This window comes from Pocillopora verrucosa, chromosome 1 (assembly GCF_036669915.1).
Source record: "Pocillopora verrucosa isolate sample1 chromosome 1, ASM3666991v2, whole genome shotgun sequence".
Taxonomy (NCBI): Eukaryota; Metazoa; Cnidaria; class Anthozoa; order Scleractinia; family Pocilloporidae; genus Pocillopora; species Pocillopora verrucosa.
In genome coordinates this window covers 8,203,967-8,216,457 of record NC_089312.1, presented here as the reverse complement: position 1 = coordinate 8,216,457, position 12,491 = coordinate 8,203,967, and the positions used below count along the sequence as shown (strand labels likewise).

The window sequence follows — 12,491 nt, the reverse complement described above, 5'->3', positions numbered from 1 at the left end:
TGAAAATGGATCTCATTGTTGTTTTATGCAAACAACTATTTATAAGCCACACCGTGGGCTTTTGTGTACGATGCTGTTTAGAACAAACACAATAGTTTGCCGAATACGCTCAACTTACGCCGATTTGATTTTAGTAATTGCGTGATTTTATGGCGAACAGCATGCAAGTTCTTTCAAAATGAGGGCCGCGATACTTCACTCTTCATCCACGTTTCTAGTCATCCCAATTTCATAAAAGGTATAATTTAACAACCCAGTTTATCAAGTGTAAAAATAGCATTCTTTTGTGGTTGTCCGGGGCAAACAATGTTCGGTACAAATTTAAATACTGTTTTTGAACGCTCTATTGCCTTTGAAACATTGGAAGTCTGTTTTGTTCCCTTTCATTGTTGCCAATTAAGGCCTTGCTTTGTTATGCAAAGCGATATGCTCTAGAAAGTGTTTTCCAATATCATATGGACTGATTTTGACTATAATTAGCAGCGCACCATTTCTTGGTTAATTAATGTTCAATTCTTGGTTCCTTTTTACGTAATACCTAATTAAAGAGCGGTCCCTGTCAGGGCTTAAGCTACGGACAAGTATAACGTTTTTCAACGACAATTTGTTTCAAATTTATCATTTGTCTTACTCACTGACATCTTGTTTATCGTTGTTAGTTTTTTAAAACTTTTATATGATGGAAAGTGAACATGTTCTGAGTACCGAAGATCAATGTTATGACCGGCGCCGATAACTTTCCGAAGTATGTGTCGCGTTAATTGCAACGGAGAGAACTCACTCAAATTTCATTTGATTAATTATTTTTTTATCATTATAATTGTTCCTCAAAAGATGGAAACAGCTATTTGGTAAATGAAGCGTAGATAGTGGAGATTAAAACGGCTGGCGAATGATAACGAACCTGAACTGAAATGTGAGCTCAAATTTTTTAAGACGCTGGTGTCGTTCATTTACCGATCAGTTTACAAACATCCAGCTAGTATTAAGGTTTGAAGCAAGTACGATGTAATATATATTTTTCCTTTTTTGCCAGCCCTCTCGCAAACTGGAAATTTAATTTTGTTAACGTAAATTGGTAGAAATTTTACCGGCCGTAGAATAAAAAGTCTCGGCTACTTTATATTTTTTTGCTTGGCTATTTTGAATTATAAAATTATTTTTTCAACTTTTCATTTTGTCCAAAGTCAAATGTCAAATCAATCAAATGTCCGAGACGAAAATTTTCAGTTAAGGATGGGGAACTGGATAATAAAATCGGTTTTGCTGTTATTATGAGTACAGTAGTGTACGAGAAAATTGATCAACAAACGACTTTCACTTTGATTGCTATTGACATATTGAGTGCAGTTAATTTTCGTCGCTTGACAATGACCTGAGGTCAACCTGTGATGCAAAAAAGGTTCGTTTGTTATAGCGTGACAAGGAAGTAGTACATGACAGTGAAGATAATTCGTGACTTGTTTCGAATGCTCATCGACTCAATCGCGTTTTACGCAATAAGTGGCAAAATATGAGGGATTAACGCTGCCAATTGGGTGCTTTTGATCTTCCAGTTTCATACGTTACTCGCCTGTATTGTAAAATCATATGAAAGAGACATATTTAATCTCAGCACCACATTACATCTGTGCACAGAAACTTGCACTGTCTCTTAATTCAACTTAAAACCACTTTCATCCTCAATGCATTTTGTTTTTTTCAAGTGATCTATGTTACTAGAAACATATAAAACAGTATTGCTTATTCTCACATGATAGGTGGCTTGAAAGTTTCCAGACCAAATGTCAGGAGCTTTTCATAATGGGCTTCTGCAAATGTTCTGCATGCCTCGATTTAACTAGATTTTATCTATTGTTAATGTCATGTACAATAACGGATATCTTAAATTCTTTTTGTGATGTTGGGTCGAACATTATTGGCCACTGACTTGCATTTATCTCTAGAAAGTTCAGCATTCTCAAAAGTCACCATTCACAGATCTTACTCGAAATGCTTCGAGATTCATAGACGAATTTTATAAATCAGAGTGTAACAAATGCTGCACGCCTTTATGGAAATGTCTGAAATTCTTAGTCGGCTTAGGGTGCAGGCGTAGATTAAAGGATCATAACACAAAAGCATTCATTCCACGAGGAGAGTTATTCAGTGACATGACGACTGATGTACTGACGTTAAAACTCCCTAATTTATCTTGTTTTTTTGGGGGTCGGATAAGACGAGTTGATAGTCCTTCCCAATTCTCTACAATAGTCCTTGTTCATTTCATACAGAAAGCATTGATTGGCTAAGTTTTTACCCTATGATATTCATACCCTTCTGATAGAGGAAATTGTCAGAATGGTAAAAGGATAGAAGAAATAAAGAAGAAATATGTATCAATTAAATTAACTCTTTTCATTTATGTCCTGTCTAAGCCAGTGTAATCAATTACATGTATTAGACGTCTAGTTAAATATCAGAAAAACTTATACGGACTACAAGTTCCCCAGAACTAGCTATGGATACACGAAATGAACGAAAATCTCCTCCTATGAAATATTATTACTACCTTTATCCATGGTTCTGCAATTTTTTTTCCAATTTCTGTTCCCGAAAGGAACACTTTTTTCAAGGAGCCGAATAAAACAAAAATCTAAATATAGGACCAAGCTCTCGTTCCCCAAATTTCTCACATTGAAAAATCCCTTCGACGCACTTTGAAGTTTTTAATTCCTTCTTAAGTTTATCCGGAAACGATTCTGCTTTGTTTTAGTGTTACAAGACAATGTAAGGTACAGATAACGATTAAATAAGAGCGGATGGGCGTTGAAAATTTGATGAAAAGGGTTGCCTCCTTCGGTTGAGAGATACATTCCTCTCTGCCACGACTTAATCACACCACAAAGGATAATAGCAAGGATTTCTTTAATAAAGAGGAAATGCTTGTTTGATGGTAGTGAAGATGTTAAATTATTTTCTGAAATCTAAATCGTAAAAGAGTAGAGATGTATAGAATGCGCTTTGTGGAGGAATTCCGTAACTAATTTTTGTGATAACTCTCTAAGGAACTTCAATGAAAACTTTTGTCTGTTTGTCACCTTAAAAGAAATAACTATGTGGTGGTCGACAATAAAGCCTAACTTTCTCTAGCCCGTCACCACAAGAGTTGGCGAGTCAGTTGTGGGAAAGAAAGTCTTGAGCGTTAAGCATAACATTGCGTGCTGTGTTTTGAATGAACAAGCAGTTGTCATGATGGCGTGGCTGCTTGCAAATCACAGCTTCCTAAATCCACTTGAAATTCATGACAACAAAGGAAACAAAAAACACTCGCCATTACTGAACTCAAACAGACCTCACCTCGTGCTGTGTTTTACGTGCGAAGCTCGCTCGCGAAGTTTCATGTCCGAAAGCTGCAGTGGTGCATAGAGGACACAATTTGGAAATGTGGTGCCTTTGAACGTGCTCGGTAAGCTAGTAAATCCACTTATCCCTTTATAATCTTATGACTCACCAAAACGCTGATCCAATTGGGAAATGCTGTCCTAGGCCGTCTGGCTTAATTCTTTATTGGAATTAAGATTCTTGGCCATTTGGGTTCGTGATTTAACAATTACATCCCATGCTTATTTGTTCGCTTCGAGGACAAGTTAATACTGGATCAGATCAAAGCAGGAATTCCTGCTTGGATTTCTTGATCTTTTGTTAATAAGCTCGAGTCGGATTTATTAACCTGCGAATTGCTCGACAGCAGACTATTACCGGCTTCTGATAAGCCCAGGTGATGTGCGCGTCGTCTCGAGTTTAAGTGATTTATTTGCATTTGCAAAGGATAGTACTACTCCTGCTTTATAGTATTGGAACTCAGAGAGAAGCACTGGCATGGATCTTTCCCCTCGTAAAACGTTTCTTTCCGCACCGTTTCGCCTGTTAAGATCCGAAAATGTTGGTAGGAAAAGCTCTAAAGCGAGTATGAGCGAGGCCTTGAAGAGGGCGACGCTTACGCACGCGGCAAAAGGTATGACATGCTACAAATTAATGACCTGTAACTTAAAAAGCGTCTAAGTGAATATTCTCCTCTCTTCTCTGCAAATCGATGGTAGCATTCTGTAATGTATGGCCTACAAAGCCGCCATGAGTCGCCCAAAGCTAAATACCAAGTAGATTTTTGCTTTTGAATAAGAGAGGGTCACGTTCATGATGTGTAAATCACTAATGAACGCGTTACACCCTATATGTTTTTGAAATGTGCTACAGTGTTAGAAAAAAAAAGTTGTACTTTTTGCCTTTTTAGATCGTGTGCTCCACGATTTCATCCAACACGGCCACTATACTTCTTGTAGTAAAATCCTTTCACAACACTAATTGTGTTATTTGACCCCGAGTACTTAGCGGTTTATTCGTAAATTGAAACAGCACGGAGCCAATTGTTGACAAATCACGCTATAATTATAAGATCACGCTGCGACTGAAGAATACCAGTAGCGGGCTTAAAAAAGAGTCGGTGGTTACGGATATGACATGTATTGACCAAAACATACCGAACAGCGGTTCATATCCGAATGCCAGAGCAAATTAAAATCATAAGCTTTAAGACCGAAAGTTTCACATGGAGAAAGGAAGGAGAACTGTTTTCGTTCGACATACTATAAATTATTGTAACAAGCTGAGTTCTACACGCATTTTCATGGGTTAGCTCTTATGATCTACTGGAGGACAGACGCATGGACGGCATCAGCATCTTACACCAAATTTTGCTTCTTTATTCAAGAAAATAAATAGACTGCACTAAATCAAACAGGTTCACTATGGGCGTTCTCTAAAGAAATTGCAAATACTTGCGAGATTTGTTTGTCGTATACTCAGACATTAGTCTTGGTTACTCATTATTCACGGTCCGTGTTTCTAAGGGCGTCTCTCCAGCTGGTTATGCATCTTTACCTTTTGTTAAGCTTACCTGTTTTAAAGAAGGCCTATAACATTCTCAAATCAAGGGCCTCCTTTTTCAGCGATAAACTCATTTGCCAGTTTGTTTGGTTTGTTAAAATTTTTTCATTTATATTGTTATCATAACCACCAAGTTGAGGGTGGAAAATAGGAAAGTGTAGTAACCACGGAAACGGTATGATTTATTGATGCCATTCAAAGAAGCATTACCGAGCATTCCCGTCTCAGCAAGTAGTACGTAGACGCGTGGGTGGAAAGAAGAATGGATTTTTCCCTATCTACCTTAATCTAATAAAGTTAACTTTATCATTTTGATCTGAGGGTCGTGTTAACTCGCAAATACTTTACGCCTCATTAGAACCTAAACCGGAGCATGTATTAGTCTGCTGTGGTACTGAGAACTTTTTCATTCGTTCATTCATCCTCTTTCGCCTCCATAAGTCGAACTCGTCGTCTATTCCTTTATTTAGTTATTTATCAAGGTAGAGGCAGATGCGCTGCAGAGTTCGGTTCTCGACGAAAACTGTCACAAGGACCTGTATTTCTTTTCCCTGTTTAGGCCACTAAGCCACCCTTTCCGCCACAAATGAATTAAACTTTAATTTCAAGTTTCAAGAGTTCTTAGAAGGCTTGTGTTGGCGATTAATGCTTAAGAAACTTTGCTGTCATTAGGAATTGTCTGGATCAGAAACACATTACAAACTAACGGCCCAGAATGGATTTTATTTCCTTTTTCACTTGTTTGTTTGTTTGTTTAAATTGGCACGTGCAAAATTTACCTATTACTGTGCAAGTGTGTTTTTCGCGGTATTGATATTTTTGGCTGATGCTTTCCTTTTCGATCAATCCGTGCACATAAAAAAGAACCACTTTATATAAAATACGTAAAACACCAAATAATATTTTTGCAGAGCGGGAGTGGCGACACCTGAAGGCCGAATATGAAAGTTACATCATGGCGCTAGAGGCCGAGAGGGATACGCGACAAAGACGAGGCTCTAAGCAACAGGTAAACAAATTGTCTTTATATTTATTGAAAAGCAAGGGTCTCTGACGTGATTTGGAATAAAAAAGATACTGAGGTGCAGGTAATGCAAGATAAACATAGCAGTAGAGAGAAAGTAATCACAATAGAGTTCTAATTGATTTATCCGAGATGAGACCGCAATTTTAAAATTTTCCTCGCTCCCAAAATGTGGATTCGAAGCTCAGTTAATAGCATATAGCGACCAAACCAGCTGAGGGGCCTGGGTTCCAAAACCGTCGAGGCCTGATTATGTTTCAGGCTTCTTTTCTGCGTTGCATAAATTGCACCTCATCTGCGAGTATATTTCCCTGTTCGATCCAAGATGGGATGTCGAAGTGAACCAGGACCAGGAATCCAAGGTTTAGCGATATTGGTTTGAAGGCTGCGGTTATCAAAGTTTGTTAACTATAGTCTTTAATTCTTTTGGATCTCTCTGGACTGATTTCAGTTGACCTCGGAATGCCATGATCTTACCGAGAAGGCTCTTTTGCCAACAATCGTGGAGGAGGAAGCTCTAAAAAACCAGACGAAAGCAGTATTGCTTGCAGAATTGGTTTCTCTGGAGTTATTCTATGGTTTGGAAGATTTGGTTCGAGATGGTTCAACAGGGAAGGCTCAGGGCGTCGCAAGCAGCAAACTGCACAGTCTTACAGACAAAGATTTACTGCTACACAGTGCTGAAACACTATTAGAGGTATAGTCTAACTATGTTGTTGTAAGTAGCATGCAATCCTGTCGTACAAACCAGCTTAAAGTTATAAGTATGATATTTGTTGCTGAGACGATCATAGGGTCAACTCTAAAAGTCACCTGTTTCCAGTAGTCACGTATCTTTAAAGCGTCCGCTGACCTGATAAGTATTCATTCATAGGAGACTGAGCCGTTCTACATTCACAATGTGCAGTGAAGAGGCAAGCTAAAAGCATTTTCCAAAATTTGAAGCTTAAGTAAGGTTCCACAGTTGTTTTCTCTATCTGAGAAAGTTTCTGGTGTGTGTGAAATATCCCGTGCCCATGAGGTGAAATCTGAAGAAACTGTCTTGTCTAGTCACAACAACAGCTTACGTTGCTGATTTCTGATATTTTTTACCAGCTTACCGAATACTTCTTCTCAAAGAGCGCCCTTGCTATCGACGAAAATGGCAAGAACTCAAAAGGTGCTACATCTGAAACTGAGAAAACGGTTTTGCCAAGCTTATCTTTGGAGTTAGGTAGGTCACTCTACGCTGTTTGACAAATACCGTTGTATCAGGTGAACATAAACTGCTCGTAGTCTTCTGCCTTGTTTATGATATGTATTGCATAATATACTGGTATTCCATAATGCCTTCAAAAGTGGCACCAACGGACCACGTTATTATGTTTATGAAACAAACGTAACTTGTTTTACTGAAACAATTCTCTGACTCTTAGAATCTTCAAAGAAGATTTTTTTTATACTCTATGTCTGCGTTGTCGATGACATCATCGGTGGGAGATTTGTTTACTTAACCAGGCATTCAGAATACATTACTAAGCTGGGCTATCACAAAAACTTCTGTGAGTTATGGTTGGCGCAGGAAAAGGAGATCAGAGAAGCTTAAATTACTTCGCGAAAACAACACCAGAGGGCGATAAAATGTATGTATGCGTAAATCAATAATTAAGGGTATCCGGCTTGGGCAGAAGTGCTATTTACATTTCAGCTTAGCGCTGTTGAGTTTGATCTCATGTTAGCAGAGGCTTTGACGTTCATAGAACAAATTAAGTGTAAAGCTAACAAGCTTAATCTGTATGTTATTGCATGAACAAGAGTTTCTGATTAATCTTGCCAAAAGCAATTTAAAATCCATTTAAGATCGTGATACATTATTGGAGGATTTCAATGCTCAGATTAGATGAGCAAGACCAAATTAAAACTGTTACCGCCCTTTGTAGATTCTCTGGAATATTCCCTCGGTTTCCTGTAAGCAAACTGAACAACCGCTATTCCTTATTTGGAAATAAATGTTTTGGCGGCAACTGACCTCAAAGTAATATCCACATGATTTCGTCATCGGTTCAGTAAATCGCTAAGAGCAGTTTAGGGTCAAAAGGCGAAGTTTTGTTTTGTTTGTAAGCGTTTGACTTAAACTTGTACCGGCGACTTAGAGCCGATGCCCCTAAAGCAGAATTAGATATTTAAAGTATACTTATACTTTAAGTATGCTTCTATAGAAAAATAATAGCATTTTGACTCTTAACGAGAGTTTTATCAATAACATTTCTCTGAACTTACATCAATCCATTTTATATGCTGTGTGTCTGCAGAGCAAGGTTTTTGCTATCGGGTCTAAATGACGATTGTCGGCATACACGTCAACCCTTTGTGTAAGCCTCACAAAATGTTTAGAAAATTGGGCGACAGATATCGGCCACGAACACGGACCCCTGGCGTGAAAGCAAATAAACTCTTCAACCACTAAGGAGTTTATTTCGTATTTTTCTTTGTATAAGTTTCATGCACGAACGATAACTGAAATGCGTGGGGCGAACAAAGCAAGCCGCAACAAGAAGAATTTGTAAACTACCCTCATCTTGTTCAAACAAAGATGAGTGATTTATTCTGCCTTGCGTTTATAAATTTTGCGGTCGTCTTTCGTGACTTATTTGCACAGCTAATCTCGAATACAAAAGCTTTAACCCCGAGGATAAAGTGAAATAGGCGTCGCAATAGTCGAACCAGTATATTTACTGTGAAGTCTTCTACCAACAGTTCAACATTCAACATTCCTTCTAAGCTGTGTAAGCTAAGCAGTGCTTGGTATAAAGTAAAAATACTTCGCGAAGGTAAAGGATATATCATTAAATTATGTAACATCTGGTAGATGATGCAGGAATAATTGTCTCATCACATGTTCTTGTTTCAGACTACGGATCGCGACACAGCACACCGAACGGCGATTCCTCGTATGAGCGAAAATTGCTTCGTGTTAGAGAGTCGCTGAGTAAGTTGAAACGGAAAACTGACTCTGCTGCCCTAGGATTCCTTTCGCATCTATTGGATACCAAACTGGACGAAAAAGAGAAAGGTAAGCCAAGTAGTTTGCCTCATTGCGATCTCCTGCTATTGTGTAGAGTTTTTTTCTGTGCTCTTGTGCTTGACATTCGATGAAAAGGTTGAGTTCTTGCCCCAGAAAACGCTGTGCGGTATTTTTTGTGTAACAAAACGATGAAATACACCTTCCCGGGTACAGCTGAGGCATGCTACTCGCTATAAGGTTCTATCTAGTATAGCTCAAGAAAGATTAATCGCTGCACGCGTGGTCTCAATTAACACAATTTTGAACTCATAAACAGGTTTATTTGCATTTACCTTGTAACTCGGAAATACAACTGGGCTTTGAAACATTTAGAAAAATACATGGCATATGTATCCAACAAGTTCTGGAAAAAAAATTACTCAAAAATCAAACCACAAAAAACAAATGGTAAAGTTTCTACGTTTCCGTTCAGAGTTTAATGTTAAAATAATCTGAAACAGCTTACTGATTAAAGCCACAATTCAGATTTCATCTGGGGTTAGTTAGTGCCGCGACAACTGTAAAGTATTGTCCAAAGGTTTAGCTCTTCGTGAGTCTATGCAAATAATGCCTCGGTCAGAGAAAACCATTGACTTTCGTCCGTTGCCAGTTCAGCAAGCTATGTCCAGCCTCTGTCCCTAATTTCTCACTATACGCTCTCCTCCAAATTTTCTTGGGGACGGCCCTTCTTTCGTCGGCCGTTGGGAGTCCATCAGAGGGAGACTCTGTGCATGGCTAATCGGGCATTCGGATCACATGACCGATCCAAGGATTTAGCGTGGTTAAATTGGATAAGAAATTTGAACAGCGCTCTAACGTCTACAAATCTTCATTAACTCATCTATTCGTTCATTTATTTATTTTTTTTCGTTTTTGACTTGTGAATTTTTGTTTTTTATTGATTAATTTTATTGATGTTTACATTTTCTTCCATTTTACCTATAATGTACTTATCACCTATGATTTTTCTCTTGTTAAAAAACTAGTCTGCGTTTTCAAGTGTTTCTTCGGTACCTACTTCTACTTTATTTTCTCACGTTTTTATTTACTTCTCCTTATTTCCTTAGAATTCTAAGTTCAAAATGCAGTTTTCCAAAGTTTAGATATGAACGGATCATAACCATTACTCCAAAATTAAAATTCAATTTTTTTATTATTATTTTTTGGCTTTGGGATCGAAGCAAGGTATTTCATGATCCAAAGTGATACGAAAATATTTTCCGCGACTGATTTGAATGACCGGAAATGCCTTGTATAACATTGAAAATACATTTTATTGTTTGATGACTCGAATTTGCTTTAAAATTTTTTTTCTTTAATTGGGTCTTTCATTAAGTCATAAGATAACCGCATTCTTAGTTTCTCATAAAGATAACCCCATGTGAAAAACTCTTTGTTCTCTTTCAATCCTGAGAGCATTAGAGAAGGGCATCCTCACTTTCAAAAAATTTCTATCTATATATATTATTATATTGGTATAGAGCAGTTTGGGAACGATACGTTTTCACATTTAATTAAGCTCTAAAACTTTTTTTGGGACCCAACACAGGACAAGGTTTTGTTATTTTTCAAATTACAGTACACTGTGCGTATCAACTGAACCTTATCGTGTTGCATTATTTTCATCACAGACGTTTAATTAGCCAGCATGTAGACAACCTTGATGAATACTATCAACCAATTTCAAATCTTAATGAGTGAATGGAAAAAACTGATAACATTTTTATTATGTTTTTTGACAAATAAACTGCGCATTTTTGTACATGAGTAGAGTACAATTATACCAAGTCGGCAAATACAATTCTAGAGAGTATAGATTTTATGTCATCATGTGCGGTCGTTTCTAATTCTTTTAGTTGAGAACCCAAAACCCTCCACGAAAAGGTAGAATGATGTTACTTAAGAATTTTAATATCGGTTAAAAGGTTAAATTTTGAACGTGAGTTATTTCTTGTTATCTCTTCATGTAAATATCATTTCAACTTACTCTTAGACTTATCATTCAAGTCGCTGACAGACTTGTTTTTGTGAATTTGTTGCCTCAAAGCTACTTCTAGACTAGAAGAACACCTCATAAATTGTTGTGAACTTTGAAAGTCAGTAAGTGACTTAGGGACATTTTTCTTTACTTTTTTTCTCAGGTTTACAGGAATACAAAAGGCGACTGTTTGAACTTCTGAAACACCTTCTAAAATCTCAAGATTCTGCCACAGGTATGATTTGAGTACTCTCTATAAATATATAAACATTTTTATAAGTGTACGCACTTACATCTTGCAATTTGGCGTCAACGAAAGTCTACGAAGATTTTCGTTTTAGATTAGGTTATACTATTTAACTGGTGTACCTTGAGATTTTAAGCAACATGTAATCACTGAAGAAATTGGGCGACAAAAGGAACGAGGCATTGTTTTATTTCTCGGAACATCGCCTATATGACTCAGAAAGAGGATAATTTAGTCGTCGGTGTATCAAAAATAACCGCTATTTTCTGGATTTTAATTTCTTAAATGTGTTCATTGAGATGAGCTTAGTTGCGTGAAAATCACGTATTTCCAAGAGAGAAGGTTGCACTGGGATCATACTCTTTTTGGAATGGCATTCGGCTATCTTTATACATATGAATAAGTTTCTAAAGAAACTGTGGTGCTGCGTCGGTGGGAGAGTATAGCAGGTAATTTAGTGTTAACAACTGGGTTGAAAACGTAAATGAGCCACCGTAAAGGGTAAAAAAGCTGACGTTTCGAGCGTTAGCCCTTCGTCAGGGCGATGGATCGCTCGAAACGTCAGCTTTTTAACCCTTTACGGTGGCTAATTTACGTTTTCAACCCAGTTGTTAACACTAAATTACCTACTATCTTTATACATACCTCTGCACGAGTCCTTCCACTCTCCCCCCATTCCCTCTCGAATTCAGTGTTGGCTGTTACTAAAAGAACTGGGGCGAGTGCCAATATTTCCGCTTTGAGAGTATAGCAGGGCATTTCAAGGAAATTTTATGAGGGTTGTCAGATTTGCCTATTAAAGTCAGTATGGAAAAGAGTGCCTAAATTAAAAATTCTGGGCATGGACTCGGGTTTTAAAATTTACTTCATCACATTTTCATTTTTACATATTTTTTTTTCTTCTGAAGACGGCGATGGAACTCCCGTCGATCCATTGAAGCTCGAACAATCCTTGTGTCATGTGCTTATGGACAAAGCCATTCTGAACTGTCTCTTGCTGTTGGACAAAGCTGATATGGAGTCCCGCATTAGAATTTTATCACAGCAACAAACGCAGTTTGATTTTTCAGGTATTGTCATGTCTAAGAAAAATATCACCCTTTTCATTAGCTGGAGCTTGAGATAGGTTCGTTTAGAGAAGTACGATCCGAAAACCATATGATTTTTGTCTCTGCCTTTAAAAAGGATATTTGAATTTCTAAAACTGACCAGGTTTCATACAAAGTGCTAAAAGGTCGACCATGGAAGTTGCTATTTTGAGCCTTGTTTGGGA

The 12,491-nt window shown here is 37.7% G+C and overlaps 1 protein-coding gene across 3 annotated transcripts in view; it reads left to right on the top strand.

Annotated features, from left to right (window-relative positions):
• The window catches only part of LOC131799018 (kinesin-like protein KIF15-B), a 31,505-nt gene that overhangs the window by 13,024 nt on the left and 5,990 nt on the right, over positions 1-12,491 (top strand). For 2 of the 3 annotated variants that reach the window (XM_059116680.2, XM_059116682.2), the window contains exons 15-20: positions 5,838-5,935; positions 6,402-6,647; positions 7,046-7,163; positions 8,841-9,002; positions 11,135-11,206; positions 12,127-12,288. In XM_059116680.2, coding sequence (XP_058972663.2) covers positions 5,838-5,935; positions 6,402-6,647; positions 7,046-7,163; positions 8,841-9,002; positions 11,135-11,206; positions 12,127-12,288 — 858 coding nt within the window. Of the gene's footprint in view, positions 1-3,754; positions 3,998-5,837; positions 5,936-6,401; positions 6,648-7,045; positions 7,164-8,840; positions 9,003-11,134; positions 11,207-12,126; positions 12,289-12,491 lie in introns of those variants that run through there. The other variant, XM_059116681.2, reaches the window with a different exon arrangement.